Genomic DNA, 25,650 nt, shown 5'->3' with positions numbered 1-25,650 from the left:
TTGGTAGTTGGAGGACCTGCAGCCTTACACTAGGGTGAGAACAGCACTTTGAGTGGCTGTAAAGGTCACAGTCTCATTGACATTCCCTGTGATTGGATCTGTCCAAATGGGGCTGGGTGACATATCCAACATCTCCCAAACTTCGCCACAGTAAAAGTAAGCTAAGCTTCTCAGCTGTCCCAGCTGCAACTGGAAAGCCACAGAGGCCAAATATGAAGAGAGAGTTGATTATATCTTATTCACTCTGAGCAGGAGGAACCAGGATGAGAGGGAACATGATTTTTCCAGGATAGCAGGATTTCCAATGGCATGGGAAGCCACCTGCAGCACATGTGTGCCTCTGCAGAACCCCCAAGTCAATAGGAGAAGTGCAGGAATCAAAGCGGCTACTTTTCCGTCAATCTGCAGTTGGTGTGCAAACATGTACAATTCATGGGCAGAGTTTTACGACAGCGGGATTTTACATTCCCGCTGAAGTCAATGGGATTTATAACGGCCCGCCACATTTTACAGCCCCGTCCCCGCCGAAACTGTAAAATCCTGCCCCATAACTTTGTGAATGCCCACGATTCTGGCAGCAGCCATGATGCCTTCGTAATGAGGTGATTTGCCTTTTCCACTGTCTTTGGGTCCCCAAGAGGGTGGCTGCTTTGAGACAAGGGATCCCCATCTACGCCTGGCTGATGGCCTTCCCACTGCCACTTGAACCCATGAGGACAATGGTGCATTGAAAGTCTTGGAAGTATTGAAAGCCATTGTCCCACCAGGAACACCCCGAAACAAACCATCAGCTCCTGCTGCCTGGACCGCTTGATGGGGAGCCCTCCAGTACAGTATATCTCCAAGTCAATGTAGTCTATTCCATCCTCCATTAAATAGCCATCATAAGGACACAGCCAGTACCAGGCATCAAGAGGCCATGTACCTCAGGAGGAGGAGGAAGTGGAAGAGAAGAAGGAGGCAGGGACAATGCATCTGGGACCTCTTCACCCCAGCCAGGCTGTCTGGGAGCACCTGCTCCGACTCTGCTTCCTGTAGGAAAACTTCCCTTCACCACAATGGCTCCACCATTCCCCACATTAACATCTATCTGAGACACTCCATCACACTGCCCTCTTGGCCATGATCCTGCAATAAAACTACTAACAAGAACCTTATCAACATCTTTATCCAAAAACACATCTACTTATATGAACAGAAACAAACCATTCATCCTTGCACGTTCTCTTAGTGCCTGTCTTGCAGGTGCCATTGCCTGCCCTAATGCCGCAATTAAATTCTTCTTGATTGTCTTCCCACACCTAGAGGCACATGAGGTAGACAAAGTACATGTCTATTTCTGTAGCTGGTTTTTCCTGGAACAGGTCGCTAGTCTGTTGCCAGAGGCTATAGCTTGAGGTGCGCCACTCCACCAGCATGGCTGATCAGGAGACTCTCCCGCTCTTACTGCCTATCTTGGGCATATTGGAAGGATTTACAGATTGACAATCCACCTGTTTGGCCATGTTATAAATGCATCTTCCTTGATCATTGTTATAGAGTTGATCTTCAGGCAACTTTTCTTAGTGGAAACATTTGGCTTTATTTACAAGACAGCAGGAGCAACTAGACGCATTCAGAAAACTCCATAACTAAGAAATACTCTACTCTCTGTAGAGGTTCCCCACGCTGCTAACACATTGTTTACACAGAGCATGTGATCTTACATCACAGGATTATTTTTAAAACTACAGTCCAACGTTTCCCAAAATTATAATTACTACATTCCTCCCCCTTTAACTTTTCTGTACATTTTATATTTACAAGGATATGTATCTCATGATATTACAATATTTACAAAGGTCATGAAATTACAAGTTCAGTCTTTCAGGTGGTTTTCTGATCCGTGTGGAATGTCGCAGCTCCACGACTTCAGCTTCTTATGTAGGAAACACATTCTCTGAAACCACATTAGCATCAGGTACCTCATTAGGCACTTAAAGTTCAGTGTCTCCCACTCTGACAGCGACATCAGGCATGTCTGACCTTGGTTGAGCATCTTCAACAGGAACCAGTGGTTCAGTCATGGTTATAGGCAGAACAATATCTTGTTGTGGTATCTCTTTCTTAAATGATCCACATGCTTATGGATGATCTGGCCCTCCACTTCCACGAGGTATGACAATGATCCGGTCACTGAACATACTTTACCTGGTAACCACTTCGGTCCTCTACCGAAATCCTTTACTGCTTTCCTGCTTCTCCAACAGTAAATTATCACTCACGACTATGCAAATCATGTGTCTCTTTTTGGTTCCCTTGACTTTTCTCCACCTTCCCCTCCAAACTGGGAATTATTAAGCTCAGTCTTTGTCCGAAGACGGCATCTCATCAATAATTCTGCAGGTGTTGCTCCTGTCGTAGTGTGGGGGGTCGTTGTGTAGTGGAATAGAAAACGAGCAAGTTTGGTCTCCAGCGAGTCACCTGTTAACTTTTTTATTCCCGCCAGTCCATTTGATAATGGATGGTACGGTGCAGTCTTTACGTGGCTGATACATTTGAGGCTGATAAATCGTTGGAACTCAGCACTCGTAAATGCAGTACCGTTATCCAAGACAATTACCCCTGGCAAGCGATGGATGGTGAAGCTCTGGCGTAGTTTTTAAATAGTAGCGACTGACGTTGGTGACTTTACCATAAATTTTTAACCACTTGGAATGAGCATCTATAATCAGTAGAAACATGGTTCCAAAGAAAGGACCGACTTTGTCGATGTGTAATCATACCCAGGGTCTACCAGGCCACTCCCACGGGTGTAATGAGGCTGCCACTGGCAACTTTTGTAGCTGCTGACATTGCACACAGAGTTTTACTATATTTTCAATGTTGCTATCCATCCCTGGCCTCCATAGATAACTGCACGCTATGGTCTTCATTTGGGAGATCCCTGGATGGAAACTGGGTAGCTCTACTAAAGGTGGTTCCCTTCCCTGTGGGGGAACTACTACCCATGCACATCACAATAGAATACCATCTTGACTGCTCACCTCGTGTCTCTGGTTGAAGAATGGTTTCAATTCATCGAAGACTGGCTCATGGACCAACTATGTAACACTTGGTCTCTCACTCGAGACAGGACTGGATCACGATTCATCCAATTCCTTATCTGTCTGGCACGGACTGGCGAGGAATCTAGAAAATTCATCTTTAATACAAGTTCCTGTCGAACTGGGACATGTTTGACATTCTCTTACAAAGGCAGGCGACTCAGGGCATCAGCATTTGCTACATGAATCCCTGGTCTATGTACAAAGGTGTATTCATATGCTGCCAAAATTAAGGCCCGTCTTTGTATTCTTGCAGAGTCTATGGGAGGTATAGCCATTTCCTTGCTAAACAGACCCAGAAATGGTTTGTGGTCTGTTACTGTTGTGAAATGTCGCCTGTGCACGTATTGGTGGAATGTTTTTACACCTGCAAATGCTGAACATTTCATCCAATGAATCATTAGCAGGAATTAGGAAGCAAGTTACTTGTATTTAGCAACAGCATGGCTTCAGGAACTGAAGGCCTATTTGACAAACCTCCATGGTTTTTTTTGAGAAAATGGCATCCCAAGTGGCTTGTGCAAAGCCTAATGATGTACTTAAACTTCCAGAAAGCTTTGACAAAACCACACATGACCCAAACTTATTGTGGCAGTTCCCAGGAACAGCATCAACTTGCATTTATATGGCACCTTTAAAATAATAAAACATCCTAAAGCACTTGTCAGGAGCATTATCCAAAAAAATTGGCACTGAAGCACATAAGGAGATATTAGGACAGATGACCAAAAACTTGGTCAAATAGGCAATATTAAAGAGTGTTGCAAAGGAAGACAGAGAGGTAGAGAGGCAGAAAACCGCAAAAGAAGGAAGGATCAAATATATGTTAGCCTAGGGTGCAGGAGTAGTGCTGAGTGAAATGTTCCAAAGATCAGTACTGGGACTCTGCTTTTTCTAAGCTGAACAATGACTATTGGATTAGATCCAAAATAAATTGGTCAAATTCACAGGCAATATTAAACTGAAGCAGTATAAGGTGGTTGTTGAGTCTACAGCAGACAGGGAACGACAAAATCAGCTAGATAAAACATACAAGTGGGCGGAACTGTGGCAGATGAGATTCAGTGCAGTTAAGTGTAATTTATTGCACATTGGAAGAAAAAATTGGCAGTACATTTATTCTATTTATGGTGTTGAAATAGCGAAGGAAGAAATTGAAAGTGATTTAGAGTTAGCAATAGACTTGACACTTGACATTCCCAGTCACTGTGGCACAGCAATCGACAAAACAAATGGAATGCTGAACTACATTGTTAAATCAGTAGAGTCGAATTCAGAGATGTCATGTTAAAACTTTATAATACTCTGGTCAAACTTCAACTTGAGTTCTGGGCCCAGTCACCAAGACAAAGGAGAAATGTTCAAAATCTGAAGGTCATTTAAAAAAACCTAATGCTGAACCATTCTGTCAGAGAACTGATTTATGGGGACTTTGGAGAAACTAAAGGTCTCTATAGCCTTCAAAGGAGGCAGATCAGGAGGAACTCATGGAGAGATTTATAAAAGGTAAATCTAGAACACTATTTCAGATTAAACTAGACAAGGAGAGACAGAAAGGTTTTCTTTTCTTAAAAACGTGACGAACGCATAGGGCCGATTTGCAGCTAGGCTATTCTTGTGGGGCAACTTGCCCAAAAGATTATGGAATTCCAACTGCAAGCTCAGCTCAATGCAAATCAAGTTTCCATGATATTTTATGATGGTTTAAAAAAAAGGAGCTGGAAGCCAGCCCCACTCACAAAACCGGTCGCACCTCCAGACTGAATTAATCACCATGGCGAGTTTACACTAATCGCACTCGTTTGCAAGTAAGCTCTTAAATTAAGCCTTTTTTAGGTGATAGGGAAGTAATAGGTCCATTTTAAAAGTTTTTAAATATTAAAAGAATAATTAACTTACTAGGAAACTACTGTACATCAACAAACTAATTAAATTGTTTGGCATTTTTGAAAGACATTTTCAATTATTTAAAATTGAGTTACACATAGGTGATGGACACAGGTGGGAGTGGAATATTTTTTAACAATTACATTCTAAAGCACAGCCAATAGCACTGGTCCATGATTTTTTTTTATGTTTGGCAATATACAAATGAGCTTTAGTGGAAACCTGAGCAAAAAATTCAGTTCTGTAAATTAGGGCTATTTTGAATACAATTTGCTCCCAGGTTGCTCATAGTTCAAAGCAGAAAATGTATCCTGTGCAGTGGACTCCTGGACAAGGAAATGGAGGCAAAAGCCCTGATAGATGCTATGAGTGTAGTTTTTTTCCCTGGATTGATAAACTGTGAAAATCTTGACAAGAAGAACATTATCCTGAAGATTCTGAACTTTTGAGCACCACAACTTAGTAAGAACTGTTAGTAAGCCTTGGGAATTTTAGTGATTCTGTTTGAAGATCAAGAACTATGAATTCTAATGGACTTTAACATATACATTAAAACAATGATTCCCATCACCTTGTGTATTATGAATGGTGCTTAAATGTAATAAAAAGTTAAGATTAAAAATGTGGTTCTTGTTAATCCCAATTTTGCCGTACAAACTTGCTACCTGTAGAAATTTAGAAAAATATCGTGACATGTAAATAATTCTGTGTGGAACTTTTATACTGTTTGTGAATTGCTTGTTCTATTTTATCATGTACCATCTGTTACTGGGTTTATGTGCTGCTGCCTGACTAACTGTTCTTGCCACCTTTGCTTGATTGGCAAAAAAGGACCACATTTTTCCTGCCATTAATACTTCTAAATTTACAACAGATGATTAACAACATGACTTTGTAATCTTTGACTCCATTGTAATTAGCCATATGCCATTGGTAACAAACATTATTAAATTAAATCTTGCATGTGATTTATATTAACAGAAAGACTGTGTAATTAAATGTAAAGACGATCAGTTCCAGTGTAAGCATGGCCACTGTATTCCTGTTAGATGGCACTGCGATGGAGAGACTGATTGTCTAGATGGCAGTGATGAAGAAAACTGTGAACAAGGTAACTTAAATAGTTCAACATTGTTTCACTTTTGTCCATTTAAATTTCAGGTTGCATTGGAATGGTATGTGCCTATATAAAATATACCTCTATATTAGTGAAACTTGTTTATTGCCAGGATTTTATGACTATGCTTTAACATATGTTCAGTAAATTCTGTTACCATATGGTAGGTCCTTGGTTGATAGTTCTATGTCAAAGCTTTGAATGCCTTCAAAGCCAGATGTTTCTCATTGTCTGCTATCTACATGAGGGAGTTTAAATTCCTCAGTGTGTTTAGCATGTTTAAAGTGGTCACATTGACTTACAAACATATTAAGGGGACAACTTCAGGGTTGATAGCATGCTGTGTAATATGAGTAACAAACAAACTAATATAATAGAAAATCCCTGTCTTTTGTTTTGCTGAAGGCATTAACTCATTTATTTGAACAGGACTAATACCTTTGTTAAAATGACTGGCAGGAATTTTCCATACAAATGCATTAGTGCATGCATTGCTACCATTACAAATCAATGTCAACAACGTAACCATGTGGAGGATTGATGACTTTGTTAAATAGTATGCGCAAGAATTTGATACACATCTGTTAACCAGTGCTCTGAAAAGAGCCCACAGAGGAATTTTGGCAAGCATTTTGTTACATTTCATTTGGGGTGAACAATGAAATGTAATCATAAAAAGAGCTAACAATGACTGGTGGACAGATTGATTGATGCTATTTCTTAACCAAGCAATTTTACGGATTCCCACTTCAGTCTTGCTAACTGATCAAATTGAAGACTAGTCTGTAGTTCCATAATCTTTGTTATCCTGGCTGGGGACTCAAAGTAACAATGGCAAACTGCAAAAAAAGGAAAGCAAGGAATCTGAACAGAACCATTCACTATGTTGAAAAGAATGGACTTGACTTCATACTGTTCACACAGTTTACACACCTTGTTTTAAGAAATCAAATCGGTGACATATCAATGGGTAAATCAATGGAGTTTTATTCTCAAATGTCTTCATTTATCTGTGTTTTTTCTTTATTTGTTTTTGGAACGTGAGCGTCACTGGCAAGACCAGTATTCGCTGCCCATGCCTAATTTGCCTTGAGAAGGTGGTGATAAGACACGTTCTTAATCCGCTGCAGTCCATATGATGTTACGATCACTGCAGAGTCAAATAACATTTTACAAAGAAAGGCATCCCCATGATTCAAACAGAAAGAAAACCACTTCTTAAAACTTTTACTGTAACAAACCAACTAAAATCAACATAATTCAAACATTTTAATTAACGGGTGAAGGATATTTCAAATAAAAAGGTAAATTTCACTTTAAATAGGTGATACAACAAAGATACACCTCATGTAGTTGTAAGCACTCGCATTTCTTCCCATACAAATTGGCTCTACAAGCAGTCTCACAGTCTTTCCAACTTAGCATCCATTTTGTAGGATCTCTGACTTTCCATCCAATTGTTTCAGGCCTCGAGTCCCTTTCACCAGCAGCCATATTCAATCCAAAGTACCCGGACACAGTTACCACTGACAAGGCACACATCTATGACCTCTCTCTCACTTGGGTCACAACAGCCCAGATGGCATGGAATCACCAGAGTCTCCCTTCTCCGACCCCTTTAATGATCTGATGGCCTCTGGCAACACTGAAACAGCAGCAATGGGCCTTGTTTAATCCACAATCCCTTGTCCTTCCTACCTTCAGCTTCCCACCCTCTCCAGCTTTAGAACACACACAATAAACAGTCTCTGTTCTATTCTCTGAGACCTGCTTCAACACCAGGATCTGTTTGAAGACTGCCAAACAGAAAACTGTTCCATTTGGAGAGAACTTTAATTGTTTCCTTTTTACACACATTTTCAGTGTATTCTAAATTGCTAAAGGGAAAACACAGACTGACCTAACCCCACTTCAATTAGCTTTCTATTTACCCTTTGCTTCTTAGCTGTTCATCTCCATGGTGATCTCAGGCCACATGGGCTTTTCCAAGAACCAAATGATGCCACAATCAAGAAACCAATTAACCCTCTTTCAGAATACTCCCCAGTTTACCATGATCTTAAAGGGGACATTGCACAAGGAACATGGATAATCACAGTAGGAAAACCTGCAGAGTTGTTAGGGAGGGAGCTTCAGAATTTTTACCCCAGTGACAGTGAAGGAACAGCGATATATTTGCAAGTCAGGATTAAGTATGACTTGAAGGGGAACTTGCAGGCTGTGGCATTCTCTTGCACCTGCTGCCCTTCTTGTGGGTGATGGAGGTCATGTGTTTGAAAGATGCTATCAAAAGTAGCTGTGATGAGTTGCTGCAGTGCATCTTGTTGATAGTATATTTTGCAGCCACAGTGCACCAGTGGTGGAGGGGGTAAATGATTAAACTGGTGGATGGAAGCATGCAGCTTTATTCTGAATGGTTTCAAGCTTCTTGTTGTTGGGGCTGCATTTATTCAGGCAAGTTTAGAGTATTCACCACAATCCTGACTTGTGCCTTGCCAATGGCATACAGGTTTTGGGGAGTCAGGAAGTGAGTTACTCACCTTAGAATTTCTAACCCTCTGACCTGCTCTTGTGGCTCGTCCAGTTCAGTTTCTGGTCAATGATAACCCCCAGGATATTGATAGTGGGGGATTCAGTGATGGTAATGCCACTGAACATCAACCATGATGGTGAGATTCCCTATTGTTAGAGAAGGTCATTGCCTGACGCTTCTGTGACGCAAATGTTATTGCTACTCATCAGCCCAAGACTGAATGTTATGCAGAGGGAGGGGGCGGCGTAGTGGTCTTGTCACTGGACTAATAATCCAGAGACCCAGGGTAATGCTCTGGAACCCAGGTTCTTAATCCCAACAATTCAATAAATAAAATCTGGAATTAAAAGTCTAATGATGACCATAAAACCATTGCTGAAGTCGTAAAAGTCCATCGGGTTCACTAATTCCCTTTAGAGAAGGAAATCTGCCATCCGTACCTGGTCTGGCCTACATGTGACTCCAGATCCACAGCAATTGGTTGACTGTGAAATTGCCTAACAAGCAACTCATTTGTATCAAACCACTGAAAAGTCTAAAAAGAATAAAATTAGCGGACCATCCAGCATTGACTTAGGCACCGGAAATGACAATGGCAAACTCAGCCCTGTCGGCCCTGCAAAGTCCTCCTGACTAACATCGGGGGTTTGTGCCAAAATTGGGAGAGCTGTCTCACAGACTAGTCAAGCAACAGCCTAGCGTTGTCATACTCAAGGAATCACCCCTTACATACAATGTCCAAGCACAATCATCACCATTCCTGGGTATGTCCTGTCCCACCAGCAGGACAAACCCAGCAGAGGTAGCAGCAGAGTGCTATACTGTTGGGAGGGAGTTGCCCATTAAGTCTCATGGCATCAGGTCAAACAGGGGCAAGGAAACCTCCTGCTGAGTACTATGTTCCGCACCCCCTGCCAGCTGATGAATCATTACTCCTCCATGTTGAACACCACTTGGAGGAAGCACTGAGGGTGGTAAGGGTATAGAATGTACTCTTGGTGGGGGACTGCAATGTCCATCACTAACAGTGGCTTGGAAGCACCACTACTGACCGGACTGGCCGAGTTCTAAAGGACATAGCTGCTAGATTGGGTCTGTGGCAGGTGGTGAGGGAACCAAGAAGAGAGAAAAATATACTGGACCTCATCCTCATCAATCTGCCTGCCGCAGATGCATCTGTCCATGGCATTATCAGTAGGAATGAGTGCCGTACAGTTCTTGGGTGGATGAAGTCCCGTCTTCACATTGAGGATACCCTCCATCGTGTTCTGTAGCACTAAAACCATGCTAAATGGGATATATTTCAAACAGATCAAGCAACTCAATATTGGGCAACCATAAGGTGCTGTGGGCCATCAGCAGCAGTAGAATTGGCCTCAACAATCTGTAACCTCATGGTCCGGTATATCCCAACTCTACCATTACCATCAAGTCGGGAGATCAACCCTGGTTAAATGAAGAGTGCAAGAGAGCATGGCGGGAGCAGCACCAGGCATACCTAAAAATGAGGTGTCAATCTGGTGAAGCTATAACACAGGACTACTTGCGTGCCAAACAGCATAAGCAGTAAGTGAGAGACAGAGCTAAGTGATTCCACAACCAACGGATCAGATCTAAGCTCTGCAGTCCTGCCACATCCAGTTGTGAATGGTGGTGGACAATTAAACAACTCACTGAAGGAGGAGGTTCCACAAGTATCCCCATCCTCAATGATGGAGGAGCCCAGCCCATCAGTGCAAAAGATAAGGCTGAAGAATTTGCTACAATCTTCAGCCAGAAGTGCTGAGTGGATGATCCATCTCATCCTCCTCTGGAAGTCCCCAGCATCAAGATGCCAGTCTCCAGTCAATTCGATTCACTCCACATGATATCAAAAAAAGGCTGAATGCACTGGATATTGCAAAGGCTATGGGCCCTGACAATATTCCAGCAATAATACTGAATAATACTGAAGGCTTGTGCTCCAGAACTTGCTGCGCTCCTAGCTGAGCTGTTCCAGTACAGCTACAACACTGGCATCTATCCAGTATTGTGGAAAATTAGTCAGGTATGTCCTGTACACAAAAAGCAGGACAAATCCAACCTGGCCAATTACCACCCCATCAGCCTATTCTCAATCATCAGTAAAATGATGGAAAGGGTCATCAACAGTGCCATCGAGTGGCACTTGCTTAGCAATAACATGCTCAGTGACGCTCAGTTTGGGTTCCACCAGGACCACTCCTCCTGACCTCATTACAGCCTTGGTTCAAACATAGACAAAAGAGCTGAACTCCAGGGGTGAGGTGAGAATGAGTGCCCTTTTGACAGAGTGTGGCATCAAGGAGCCCTAGCAAAACTGGAGTCAATGAGAATTATTATGAATCAACTCAAGGGAAAAAAACTCTCTGCTTGTTGGAGGCATACCTAGCACAAAGGAAGAAGATTGTGGTTGAGGAGATAAATCATCTCAGTTCCAGGACATCACTGCAGGAGTTTATCAGAGTAGTGTCCTAGGCCCAACCATCTTCAGCTGCTTCATCAATGACCTTCCTTCCATCATAAGGTCAGAAGTGGGGTTTTTTGTTGATGATTGCACAATGTTCAACACCTCAGATACTGAAGCAGCAAGACCTGGACAATATCCAGGCTTGGGCTGACAAGTGGCAAGTAACATTCACACCACACAAGTGTCAGGCAATGACCACTTCCAACAAGAGAGAATCTAACAATCACCCCTTGATGTTCAATGGCATTACCATGACTGAATCCCCCACGATCAGCATTCTGAAGATTACCAGTAACCAGAAACTGAACTGGACTGGCCATATAAATACTGTGGCTACAAGAGCAGGTCAGAGGCCAGGAATCCTGCGACGAGTAACTCACCTCCTGACTTCCCAAAGCCTGTCCACTATTTACAAGGCACAAGTCAGGAGTGTGATGGACTGCTCTCCACTTGCCTGGATGAGTGCAGCTCCAACAACAGTCAAGAAGCCTGACACCATTCAGGGCAAAGCAGCCCATTTGATCGGCACTCCATCCATAAACATTCACTCCCTTCACCATCAAAGCTCAGTGGCAGCAGTGTGTACCATCTACAAGATTCACTGTAGGAACTCACCAAGGCTCCTTCGGCAGCACCTTCCAAACCAACAGCCGCTATCATCTAAAAGAATAAGGACAGCAGACACATGGGAACACCACCACCTGGAAGTTCCCCTGCAAACCATACACCATCCTGACATGGAAATATATCGCCGTTCCTTCCCTGCCCCTGAGTCAAAACCCTGGAACTCCCTCCCTAACAGCACTGTGGGTGTACCTACACCACATGGACTCGTTCATGGGCGATTCAAGAAGGCAGCTCACCACCACCTCCTCAAGGGCAATTAGGGCTGGGCAATAAATGCTGGCCTCGCCAGCGACGCCCACATCCCATAAACGAATGAATTTTAAAAATCTTACTGCAAATGGGCATGGACTGCTACCGTATCTGAGGTGCTGTAAATTATGCTGAACACTATGGAATCATCAGCAAACACCCCACTTCTGACCTTATGCTGCGGGGGAGGATCATTGACAAAACAGCTGAAGATGGTTGGGCCTAGTATTTGGGATAGCAAGAAAGTCTGATTGACAGGTCCCCCACCTTAAAGTTTACAGCACAGCTATCCAAACTTACAAAATTAAAGAAGACATTCAGTTAAATGTCTACCAACAAGGCAATGCAGTGTGTGAATAGAAAGTTTTAGAGACATAGCTAAAAATCTTAGAAAATAAAATGTAAGGAATTGGTCAGGGTAAATTTAACCCTGGCCACTTGGCAAAAGCTGGGCAGGGGGGAAGTTAAAATCAGCCAGAAATTTTACTTGGTTGATGATAATTTCACTTCCTGCAGAATTCAATTTTTGCTCTTTTGACCAAGCAGCAAGGGCACCCAGCGGAAACTGCTGGGACCCCTTTTTATACATTAAGATAGGGTCCCAAAAATGTAATTGGGGCTCGACCGCTATTTTAACCAATGGCTTGAGCAGGGAAGCCATTGCGGTTTTCCCTACTAGGTGAAGCTAGCAGTCAGGGGCCCAAGTCTTCCGACATTCTCCAGTCTGCCAGCCAGCTTACGCTTTCGGTTGGTTATGAGCGAAGAAGCAATCCTGCGCATACAAATGTGTCCCAGGAGTGAAATTCTCCTAGGCCTCACACCCCAATGGTCAGGGGGATTTTGTCACCTCAGCCCTCACACACCTGACTCCCAGCCCAAGCTAGAACAGAGTTTGTATATATAAGTAAGTAAATGCTAAATAAAGAGAATGTGACACAAGGCTAATTTTTCATTACCACACATACAAAATTACAGACTGTTTTATAAAGATATTGAACATGCTGTATTTGTTTCTTGTTAGAGTTAATGTTATACAAATAGCAATGAGCTCTCCATTACGAGCAAATATTTTGGCCGGCAAATAAATTACAATATGAAACTGGAAGAGACTGAAATTGATCTATAAATGAATGAGTCCATTGAGTTACTCATCTTTCAATTGACAAGTCTGTATTAAAATTGATGATCCTATATTTACTATATTGGTTATATGAATTGGAAAATCAGGTTGTTTAATACTCCTGTTTTCTAGTGAAAACAACCTGCAATGTAGATGAATTCCGGTGCAACAATACACTTTGTAAACTTCTATCGTGGCTGTGTGATGGAGAGGATGACTGTGGAGACAATTCAGATGAAGACCCAGAAACATGTGGTACGTCAATCACGTTCTTTTAAATTCAGTCAATGCGATGTCCGGTGCATTTTTCAAGAGAAAAATAGAATGATCTATTGGGAAGTCTGGTAGGTGGGATTGGTCTATGAAAATCGGGAAGTCCCATGTTTAAATCTATTGGGATTTTCCAGTTCCTGAAACTCCTCAGTGTCAGTAGGAGGTAATAGGGTAAGGTATGGATGCTTAGAGCAGGTGTGGGCCAGTCACGACATTGTTGCTGCAGCTGGTCCCAGGTGGGTATACAGCAGAAATTTTTTGAAAGGCTTTCCCCCATAGTAACCTGAAAGCTTGCCTTGGTGTCCAGCTGCACTTTGGATTAGGGGAATAGCAGCATTGGGGACATCCAACTGGGGGGAAGGGGAGTTCCTCAGTAACCCCTTTTATGTTGTGCTGAGTTTTATCAGTTCTTCTTAGCGTAAAGACTATCCACATGGCACTGTAAGTGCAAGATTCAAAGGAAATGTTTATATATGAAAGACTTTTAATAGACCTATTGCTAGTTTGTAAAAGTTGATATTTTTTTCCATTTTGTTTTAAATAGTAAAATTTCAGTGTCCACCCACAAGATCATTCAAATGCAAGAATGGGAGAGTGTGCCTGCGGCCTGAGAGAGTTTGTGATGAAGCGAATAACTGTGGTGACAATTCTGATGAAGTAGACTGTGGTATGTGCATCCATCTTATTTAAATAATATTATTAATATTCTAAATGCTAATGTGCTAAGCTTCAAAGATAACAGTTCATATACTTTCATAGGCAAAATGTTTCAATTAAACTGTGTATTAGTAAATCAAAATTTATGTTTTGGCATAAAGATGCAACAAATATTAAGGAGAATTTAAGAACTTAAACTTATACAGTGTTGGTCACGTCCCAAATTGTTTCACAGTTAACTTATTGGTTTTCTTTAAATGCAGTTGCTTTTTTTGTGGACGAGCGTGGCAGGCAATTCACACTTAGGTGCCTTAAATGGTAATAAGATCAATGGCCAGTTCATATGTTTTTGAAATTGATCAAGGGACAAATGTGGCCGGGCCACTATTCAAACAACAGCAGAATTCTCAGAGTGCATTTATTACATCCACCTAAACAGGCAGACAAATCCATAAAGACAAAAAGCTAAAAGCTACTGCGGATGCTGGAAATCCAAAACAAAAACAGAATTACCTGGAAAAACTCAGCAGGTCTGGCAGCATCGGTGGAGAAGAAATCAGTTAACGTTTCGAGTCTTCATGACCCTTCAGCAGAACTGAGTATAGTTAGGAGAAAGATGAAATATAAGGTGGGGGAGCGGGGGGAGAGAGAAGTTGAGGGTGTGGTGATTGTGGAGATAAGCAAGCAGTGATAGGAGCAGATAATCAAAAGATGTCACAAATCCATAGCTTAACATCTTGTATGAAAGTCAACACCACATCTGACAGTGCAGCATTCCCTCAGTATTGCACTGAAGAGTTCGATTTTCAGAAGTCCCTGGAAGTAGGGCTTTGTCCCATGCCTTTCTGATTTAGATGCATGAGTACCACCACTGAACCAAGCTGACATTTAGCAGAACAACATTTGCAACTACAGTCAAAAGATAGCTAATTTAAACAGTCTTGTTTCTTGTGCTTTAATTTAAATTTAAGAATCTGTATAGCGTGAAATAATGGAAACAGGCGTAAAAAAATATTCAGCTATATGCAAACTTTCAAGATTTTGAAATGTTGAGCATGCTGATTATAACTTTTATATTTTTATGCAATTAGAAGTTTCAAAGAACTATTAAGATTTGAGTTGACCATTAAGTTTATAGTTGAAATACTCATTTGTTGTTGAAAAGTCCTGCATATGACCTGGATATGTTTATTTTATACACCCAACACAGCAATACTAAATCTCTTAAAGAATGTTAAATGCAGAACTTGTTGAATCCTGACACTATAAACAAGTAAATCAACAGTCACATTAAAAATACCTCAATAATCTGATGATAAATAAGTTGGTAAACTGAATACAAATGTGAAAATGCACCTTTTTGAATGCAGGACTAGGCTTCTTGACAGACTGATTGTGATTTTATGAGACTTGCCTAAAACAATTGCATTAAGCTTATGTGGAAGCATTTGCTGTATCAAACTCTGTATGTTCCATTATTATTTATTTACTGTGGTTGGAGAGTATAACTGTGCTAAATTCTTTCTTAGCAACAATTACATCATTTAGACAGCAGTCCCTGACCATGAGTAATGCCAGCTGATATAATTGTTACAAATATGCAAAGGGTATGTGAGCCGAAGCATTTGACATCTGCTGGTAGCCTGGAGTGAATGAATTAATGTGTACTGTTGACTTAGTGCCCTATCCAATTTCATATTAGAGGAATTGGAATACATTAGTATTACTATATTTTCAAGATCGTAAGAAATTATAACCAGTAAAATATGGCTAACCATTCTGAATACATGGTAGAAACTGGTATGGCTTGCCCCCATTTCATGGGTGTAAAATGGGCACAAAGTTTAGCAGTTTTGCAGTAGGATGGCCTATTCCCGATCAATGCAGATGTTAGTCAAACTATCAAAGCCATGGGGCCCAATACTTAGGTGTCCTGGCCTGGTATCAGGATTCTTGACTTGTAAATTAAGGGCCAAACATTTCCCAGAAGACACGTGAGACAAATTAATTGTTCATTCTCAAAAGTATTATTTTTATTTTGTTAAGAAACACATTTACGTGGAGCTAGCAGGAGCAGGAGTGATCCCCTGACTCTACCGGAGACACGGTCCCCTTCTCCTGCACATAGCCTGCTACGAGCCCCTTTTCCTGCAACTTACCTGAAGGTTGGTGAGACGGGAGGCTTAAATTAATGTCTCCCACCAGGGAAACAGTCTTTGGAGGTACAAACAACCAGCGGACCGAGTACCAATTTCCATTTATCCTCAAGCCTTTTTTTCAGATGTGCACTGCCCCTGCAGCGTCATGGACAGCCCCAGACTAATTTCTGGGTCACAAATTTCACTGTGATCATTATCATCAGTTTTGGTTACGAATGGATACTTTGCAACTAACCACTGTGAACTATTTGAATAACTTTTTGAATAACCTTCAGTTTATGTGTCTAATATAACCTTTGGCATTTTTGCATCATGCATCATAATTCACTCTGTCTACTTAACTAGGTAAGCAAATTCAGAGGGCATGTGGGAAGAATGAGTTTACATGCAGCAATGGGAAATGTATTCCTGTGGAGCTACAATGTGACATGTTCAATGACTGTGCTGATGGTGGGTCTGATGAACAAGACTGTACGAGAAGTAAGTGTTGATTGAAATATTTTTCATTGCAAGTATAATTCCTTGCATTTTGTTCATATATAAACAATAAATGGAGCAGGTTTGGAATAATGGAGATGGCTACAACATTATCCTATGTTTTGTGCAGCTCTGTGGATCTCCTGTGGAGAAACCTTGACAGTGTTATTGATGTATTTGTGGTAGAATTGCTTTGGCTGTCCTCTTCGGTGTTCTTTTCATTTTAACCTGATAAAAATATATACATAGTAATAATTCCATCAGGACACTTATGAAAAATGTTCACCTTAATGGAGTTGGCACTGCTTGACTTCTGACAAGATTACAACAGTATTTGTGAGATCTGACCTGGGCTCTGAATCCTAGCCCAGTCCTTCTTGTATTCAAAACAAAGAACAGATAAGGAACTGACAGATACTTACGTAAGTTTCAGTTGCCATCATTATACAAAGATTTTAACTCACTTAATTAATTTAGTATATAGTCTAAGTATAAAGATCAACAATTACTTTTGCTGGTGTGGCCTTTTCTTCAGACTAGACTTAATTTAATTCCTTTGGTTTTAAGAGAACATGCTTTGTTTTTTGTTTCTCCGGGCTATTTTGCGGAAGTATTCCGTGCATAGCCTCATTTAATGTCCCATTTATGTTATTCATAATGCCAAATACATTCCAAAGTTTACTTTATTCTCATAACTTCGGGAGCTCCACTGAATGATACTGCAAGGGTTACAGCGCAGGCCTATCATTCAAGTTAAGTGAATTGGCAATAGGAACATTTTAATAATAATACAGTTTAAAAGCCAACTTTTAAATCTAGGAGATATATGAGATATATGTATTTTTAAGAATGGCATAGATGGAAATAGATTACAATTTTGAATGAAAAGAAAATGCTGTTTCCAGTGCAGAACACTTCTCACTGTAGAATTAGCAACATATCTTTTCCATCAATGTGTCTTTTGAGCTTGATAATGAAATTGGCACGATTAGGCACAGGCATAATAGGCCAAATTGGCTCCTTCTGTGCTGTATAATTCTTTGACATCAATCATTCACAACTTTTTAGTTTCAATTAATAGAGTTAAGTGACTTATGTTTGAGGAGCTGTTTCTTAAATATGTCATCATGAAACCACTTTAGTATTGCTGAATAAAGAGACATGCTGTCAAAGCTTTTTGTCTTGCACTCATCAGGACAGTTGCAAGAATGACAAATCTCAAAGGGAACAAAAATTTATATTGCATGAGAAAAGGGGTACTAATTGGCTGGAAATTTGGTTCTGATTGGTTGTGATGTTTCCATTGTGAATGCACCAGGCAGCTATTGTGCCCATGCTTCTGTTTATTTTAAAAAGATGCAATATCTAGACATAATCCTTTTGCCTGTAGAGAACAGGTCTTGCATATGAATATATGTAGCTTCCAGCTAGCGTAAGTGAGCTACATTGCAAGCCTGACTGATAATTTTAAATTGGTTATTAGTGTAATTATCAGCACAGTACGGATTGTTCAACAAGTGCTGCTCAATCACAGAATCACATCTAATGTTAGACATTACATCCTGAATTTTGCAAGCACAGGTTGGTTGACTACGGTCAGTACAAAGGGGAGACGGCTGGGTCATGGTAATATAATCCAGAGGCCCAGGCTAATGTTCTGAGGACATGGGTTTAAATCCCACCTTTGCAACTTGTGGAATTTGAATTTTAGGGAAGAAAATCTGCCATCCTTACCTGGTCTGGCCTACTTATGACTCTAGACCTACAGCAATGTGGCTGACTCTTAATTGCCTTCTAAAATAGCCTTGTAAACCACTCATTCTCTTTTGAAAGCTATGGTTGAACCAGGCAGTGCATTCCAGAACCCAACCACTCACTGAGGAAAAAAATGTTTTTTCTTGTGTCGTCGTTGCTTCTTTTCCCAGTTCCTTAAATCAGTGACCTCTGATTGTCGATCCTCCCACCAATGGAAACAGATTCTCTCTATCTACACTCTCCAGACCCCACATGATTATGAACACCTCAATCAAAGTTCCTCTCAACCTTTTCTTCTCTAAGGACAATTGTCCCAGCTTCTTCAATCTAAAAATGTAACGGAAGTTCCTCATCCCTGGAACCATTTCTAAGAATCTTTTCTGCACCCTCTCTAAGGCCGTCACATCTTTCCTTAAGTCTCCAGAAAGAGACACAATACTCCAAGCAGTTGAGGCCAAATGTTTGTTTTTTATAAGTTTCTTGCAGACTGAAGTACAAATAAGTTTATAGAATTAGTATAATGCTTATATAATTAAAATCCTATTGTCTAAAGATTGCTTGGATCATGAAGGGCATGGGTAGAATATGGAAAGCATTTTGACTAGGAGGCACAGACCCAAAGTTTGAATCAAGCTACATTTTGCAAGGAATGAATCAGAAAATGCTGGAAAAGGGTCATTTACCATTTGTGAAGAAAAACAAATGCTGACTTCCATTAATAACCTGGCTGTAAGCCTTCTTTGGAACTGAAAATATGATGAATTTGGACCCTTGGTGTTAGCCAGAGTTTCTTCTTTTCTGGCTGTTCTGTTTTGCAATTTTTCTTGTTTCCATTTAAGACTTAATTTATCACTGGCCCCAGCCATTCTTTGTCTTTCATGCCTCTGATAAGTCACATCATTTCATGTCTAGGAGTCAGGACAAGAAGAGACTAGAGATGGAATCATCCATGCCCACTGACAGCGAGCATCATGGCAGGCGTGAGTGGACAATATGGTGGAAAAGCCAAAAATTGGTTTCATGCCAACGTTTGCAATTGTCTGCGCCGCACGTCAATGGCGGGCCACGTTTCCTGCCGCCGGACATCGGAAGCTTCATTATAATGCGTATCATTATAAGCCCAGCTCGCTGGAATCGTCCCCCCATGTCAAAGTTACCGCCCACGTCGGTGGGAAAACATGCTGTTGCAGAACACATCTTGACAAGTGTGATGTGCAGAAGTCAGGACTTACCTTCAGGGCCTTGCTCACATCGTGGAAATCCAAGGAGCAGAAGATGCTGGAGCCCAACAGCAATGGAGGAATGCCCATGGCATGCTGGGAGAATGCTCATGGACATGGCACCACCGAGAAGCAGCTCACGGAAGGTGGAAAGTCACAGTCGAGGGTCTGCTTCAGTGTCTTGGCCGTGGTCTGTTACGGATGATCATCGAGAGGGTGGAGTGGAAGGTGCAGCTGTGAGTGGGACAGGAAGATGTACTGGGGTTAGGTGGGCAGGGGAGGTTGGTGCGAGAGAAGGTCTAGGTTTGACTGGGAGAGGAAGGTGTGTCGAAGGGGGGTGTGGTGAAGTTGGGGCGGGGGGAACAAAGGTGTCAGGAGAGTGAGGTTTGAACGGGAATCAAAGGTGTTAGGGGGTGAGGTTGGGAGGGGGAAACAAAGGTGTTGGGGGTGAGGATGGGGGACAAGGAAGGTGTTGGGGGGGTTGAGGTTGGGAAGAGGGTAGGAGTATGGGGCAGAGGGGATAAGGGGGAGAATACGACAACTGGGGAGTTAGGTGTTTGGGGGAGGAAGGTTTAAGGGAAGAAATTCTGAGGGAGGAAGCAGCTCGGAAGAGGGAAGGACTTCAGGGGGAGGAACGAGTTCCAAGGGTGGTAGGGCTTTGAGAGGATGAAGGGTTCCGAGGGGGGAAGGAGTCATTGGGAAGGAAGGAGTCTGGGAGGAGGAAGGAGCCTAGGGAAGGAAGGAGTCCAGAGTGGGGAGGAAGGAGTCCAGAGGGGAGGAAGGACTCCAGGGAGGAAGGTGTCCGGAGCGGGGAAGGAGTCCAGAGGGGGAAGGAGTCTGGAGGGAGGAAGGAGTAAGGGTGGAGGAAGAAGTAAGGGTGAAGGATTGAGTCAGGAAGAGAAGGAGTGAGGGCGGAGGAATAAGAAAAGGTGGAGGAAGGAGTCAAGAGGGGAGAAAGGATTAAGGGGGGGAAGGAGTAAGGAGGGAATGGTGAGAACGAGAGAAGGCAGAGTGAGGCAGTAGGGTAGGAGTGCAAGGGTGCGATGGTATTGGTAGAAGGGACGGCGAGAGTGGTTGGTGGGGACTCGGAGGCAGACACGGACTCTGGGGGTGAGAAGGAGGAGGTCGGGGAGATTAATGTGGATGGGGGTGGGATTTTCCGGAAGGTAGGGAACGCGCACATTCACCTGGACATCTCCGAAAGAAAAGGGTTGTTGCTGGTAGGTGATGCCAGGGTGTCAACAGTGATGGGGGAAAAGACATGGATGACTGAGGGAGGGGAAAGGATGGGTGAGTGAAAGAAATATGTTACACACACCATGCTTGTAAATATGAAAGTGAAAGGAGACTCATGATGGGTGGGAACAGGTGCTGCATGGCTGCACAGGTGATCGCACTGATCAATGGGTGGGCGGAGATGCAGGTCAGTTCAGATAGACAACTGAAAGAGAAATCCAGCAGGCGGCAATGAAAATGCTCTAGACATTGAGATGAATGTGATGGATGAAGAGAATGCTTGCACAAGGCTCCGAAAGGCCCAGCCCCACACACACACTTCTCCCTCCAGAATCACTCATGGGCTGGCTGGATGCAGCTGAACTGCTAGTGGGGGGTGATGCAGTGGGAGGCCCTACGAAGCCTGTTGATGAAGCTGAAAGACATCATTACACAATATTCAGTGAAAGTGAATATATTTTCAGATTATTAAGTGACAATGTGTGTTCACCCATGCAACCAACTATCATCAGAATTTCTTAACTTTTCTGGGCCTAACACACAGAAGGTGCAACACCTGCCCCTTTACTTCCCCTCTCCTCACCGTCCAAGGGCCCAAACACTCCTTTCAAATGAAACAGCATTTCATTTGCACTTCCCTCGATTTAGCCTACTGCATTCGCCGCTCCCAATGCGGCTTCCTCTACATTGGAGACACCAAACGCAGACTGGGTGACCGCCTTGCAGAACACCTTTGGTCTGTCCGCAAGCATGACCCAGACTTCCGTGTCGTTTGTCATTTCTGCTCTCATGCCCACATGTCCGTCCTTGGCCTGCTGCAACGTTCCAGTGAAGCTCAATGCAAACTGGAGGAACAGCACCTCATCGTCCGACTAAGCACTTTACAGCCTTCCAGACTTAACATTGAATTCAACAAATTCATGCCAGGAACTTACTCCTCCGTCCCCACCCCCCTTTTTCATCCCCTTTTTTTCCATATTCATTTTTATTTTTTTAATTTTTATTAATTTATTTCTTTCCACTTATTTTCATTATTATTTTTAAAATTTATTTCCATTTTCATTCATTGTTTTACCCTCAGCTTTTAGCCTATTTTCGATCTTTCTTCCCACCACCGTCCCCTCCCCCCACCCCACCCTCACTAGGGTTATCTGTCACTTTCCGGAATGCTTACCCTGGTCCGGCCATTATCACATTTTGTTTTCTTAATGTCACCTCATTTAGCCAGTATGACCACCATCAACAACTTTTTGACCTTTTGTTTATTACATCTTTTGCCATCTCTCCTTTGCCTCCATCTATCGCTGGCCTTCTATCCATCTTCACCGCTTCCACCCCCCTTAATCAGTATATATTTCACCACATCTCTATCTCCCTTTAGATCTGAAGACGAGTCATATGGACTCGAAACGTTATCTCTGTCTCTCCCTCCACAGATGCTGTCAGACCTGCTGAGTTTTTTGTTTTCATTTCAGATTTCCAGCATCTGCAGTTTTGCCTTTACTTCTAGTTGCTGCCCTGACCCCTGCAGCAGGGGTGGAAACAGCCTGGTAATGGTTGGCCCTCTTGCCTCTGATGACTTCAGCGTGGGTCCTCTGGAGAGCTGAGGCTTTGGGGACCCAGGCTTGTTTTGGTTGCCCCTTCTTTGGACCAGTTGCTCCCTCTGCAGTGACAGAGGACGAGGTTGAGGGACTCACAGGCAAAAGGGACTCAGAGAGAGAGGACAGCCTCTGAGATTCCTGAGTGGATGACCCAGCGGTGTCCAGCTGCCGCTCCTCCTCCTTTTGGATGCCTGAGGGCCCCAGCCTGACTCTTTGAGTGGAAGGAACACCTGGAGGGATATCGAGGTGCCCCATTTCCCTGCCGCATTGCAACTGCACGACTCACCCACGGCTCCCGCGATGGAGTGCAGGGCTGCGAGCATCTCCGTGTTCTGCTGGAGCAGGGTCTCCATGTTGTCTGCCATCCTCCTATGGGGACCTCCATTCGCACACATGTTGGCACCACTTCATCAAAGAGCAGGCGGATGCACTCCTCTGACTCAGCTCTGCATGATATCCCCCCACCTTCTGCTAACTCACCACGATGAGTTGGAAGGCTGAATCCAGAGACTCATCATCTGATTCAGACCTCACAGTTGCCTCTTCCCCAGCAGCCCTCCGAGTGCCAGGGAGCTGGCTAAAACTGCCTCCTTCTGCAGACACATGTCCGTGCGGTGACCACCAGGTTGTGAACCCAATCCTGCTCTAGGTCTAGGTCCCACCGAGGTGTGTGTTTCTGCAATGGTGGAGGGTGTGGGTAAGTGCTATGACGGGTCTTCCAGGCTGCTTATTTCCAGCTCTTCAATGGAGGAGGAGTCCTCATGGCTGAAGGTGAGGATGTGGATGGAGCTGAGGGACTGGCTCGCTAAGGGCATTGGTTGCTTGGCAGAGCTCCCTGTGAACCAAAGTAGAGATAATTAGTGCATGGCAGCGGAATCAAAACAGGAGAGGGAGCACTCACATTTGCGTTGAGAGAGGAATGATGTGGTGCAGGATCTTCACGTGGGTGTTCACTACCGACATCACCGATGCTGCAGGCATGGTCCATGTCCTCACCAGCCAGCACAATGGCACACTCCTCAAAGTGAGTGAAGATCCTAATGTGGGCCACTTCACTCCTGGTCTGGGACCTCTCCCTGATGCTTTGATCCAACTTCTCCTGCATGAAAACAGATGGACAGAGTATGAGCAGGACAAATGGCACTGCGTGGAATATTTGTGTGGTGACGGAGCCATGGATGGGATGAGGTCGCAAACTCTAGAGGATATGAGCCTGATGGAGATGTGAGGATGTGTGTGAGAGAGTGATGGGGATGTCCCTTGTACTGGCAGTGAGTGAGATGCCAGTGAATGTGTGATGGACTTGAGTGTGAGAGTTTATAGCGATGAGATGTTTGCCTACCTTGGTGGCACGGATGAGATCATTCATCCTTGATCTGCATTGGATGGCCAACCTCCTCTGTGCAGCATTGGCACTGATCACCACTGCCATCGCCTACCAAGCCAGAGTGGTAATGTTGCTGCCCCTCCTGCGGTCAGAGTAGTGGTAGGGGACATCACAGCGGGTGTCCACGGCACCTAAAGGCACTCGAGAGGTGTGTCACTAAACCAGGGGGCTGTAGTATTATTGCCTTTTGGGGCTATGTCTTCTTTGCAGTCGTCCTGGGTTGGAAGCACTGAGGAGGGGTGTGCGCACGGCTGCACTTTAAATGTGGTGCCCAGCATGATGAAGTGGTGAGGTGAGGTGCATCGGAGCCCACCCACCATCAAAATGACGTGTTTCCCTGGAAAGCATGATTAATGAGGCGGGGTTGGGACGATACAGCGTGAAAGGCTGCCGTTGCGGTTGGCGGGTAAAATGTCTTTTTTCCCGCCCGCTACTGCACTTAGTGCAAAACTGGAACGTATCCACCCGTTGAGCTTTCCCAGCACTTTCTTTTGCTTTAATTTCAGAGCAACAGCTAGTTGGTGTAGCTACTTGATGGAATGAAAATGCCTAGTGTTGTAGCAGAAGGCCAAGATCATGCGGAGACTAAAAAGACCTCGATGCCAAAATGACCAATTTCCAGCAACTCATCATCAGACGGTGGCAAAAAACACGAGTTCCCATTATGTCATGTTGGCAAGATGAATGAAATGCCTTTGAATTTTGATATGCCCAGCAGCAAAACTGTCGAGTGGAAAGGTTGAAAAACAGTTCTAGTGCAAACCAAATGACATAGGAAGACAAGTCTCATGTTGCTGGAGAAAAAACCCTTCACAGAGTGGGAATATGAATGCTGCCCCAATTGATGTTTTGTGTGGTTTTGTCATGGGATGCTATTAATGCACAAACTGTCATCAGATCATTCAAAAATTTAGGAATATCCAATTCAATGGATGGAGAGAAAGAACTTTTATTGTGGAGGAATGATTCTGAAACTGAAAGCGTCAGATCTGATCCAGAGTGGGATCTCATGGTGATGCCATATCTAAAGTGACCCAGATGAATTTAATGAACTCTTTGGGTGAAATGTTCTGCTTCTGCCAGCGGCAGGATTCACGGTGAGCAGGGGCACTTAATTTGGCACAATTGAAAAGTCAGCTTCCTGCTGGCGGAAAAATCGTTTGGAAGTTTATTCTCCCGACTTTGATGATGGGTTAAAGGCAGGTTGAGATTCCTGGCGAATAACATCAGGAACCCTAATTGCATTTATTAGCACGCCAATGATAATAATTAAAAGGCTATCTCACTGGAATTAAGTTGGTCCTCCAAATTAAGCTGCCCACCAACAAGAATTTTAAAACGTTCACTTTAACAACTTGCATTTAAGCGGCATGCACCTGACAAGCTTCACCTCTTCCATGACTTTGAGGTCATTAGATGTTGTTTTTGCCTTCCTAGGGACCTTGCACAATTTCACTTGAGTGCAGGTACCAAATTCTGCGTCAAGGCTGGAAACAGGAGGCACACAAAGGCTGGAATTGGTGAGGAGTGGGGGCAGGGGTAGGGTGGAGTGAAGGCTGGAAAGGGGAGGAAGGCTTACTGGGGGAGTGGGGGAGTGTGACCAGGGGAAGGGGTGTTCATGGAAGGAAGGGTGGGGTGGGATAAGATCAGTGGTATGAACGGTGAGGTGCTGGGGCTGAACTCAGGGTACAGGCGATAGGGGGGAACAGTCACAATCTGAGGGGAGTTGCATGTGGTAGGGTGGCAGATCCAGGGTGAGAGTCTGGTAGGTGATGGTC

The 25,650-nt window shown here is 43.4% G+C and overlaps 1 protein-coding gene across 1 annotated transcript in view; it reads left to right on the top strand.

Moving 5' to 3' along the window:
• The window catches only part of LOC144686788 (low-density lipoprotein receptor-related protein 1-like), a 1,926,687-nt gene that overhangs the window by 1,779,852 nt on the left and 121,185 nt on the right, over positions 1-25,650 (top strand). The window contains exons 70-73 of the mRNA XM_078552493.1: positions 5,955-6,084; positions 13,240-13,362; positions 13,925-14,047; positions 16,542-16,676. Coding sequence (XP_078408619.1) covers positions 5,955-6,084; positions 13,240-13,362; positions 13,925-14,047; positions 16,542-16,676 — 511 coding nt within the window. The remainder of the gene's footprint in view (positions 1-5,954; positions 6,085-13,239; positions 13,363-13,924; positions 14,048-16,541; positions 16,677-25,650) is intronic.

Source organism: Cetorhinus maximus, chromosome 11 (genome assembly GCF_964194155.1).
Source record: "Cetorhinus maximus chromosome 11, sCetMax3.hap1.1, whole genome shotgun sequence".
In the NCBI taxonomy this organism is placed as follows: domain Eukaryota; kingdom Metazoa; phylum Chordata; class Chondrichthyes; order Lamniformes; family Cetorhinidae; genus Cetorhinus; species Cetorhinus maximus.
This window is presented reverse-complemented; position numbering and strand designations above follow the sequence as displayed.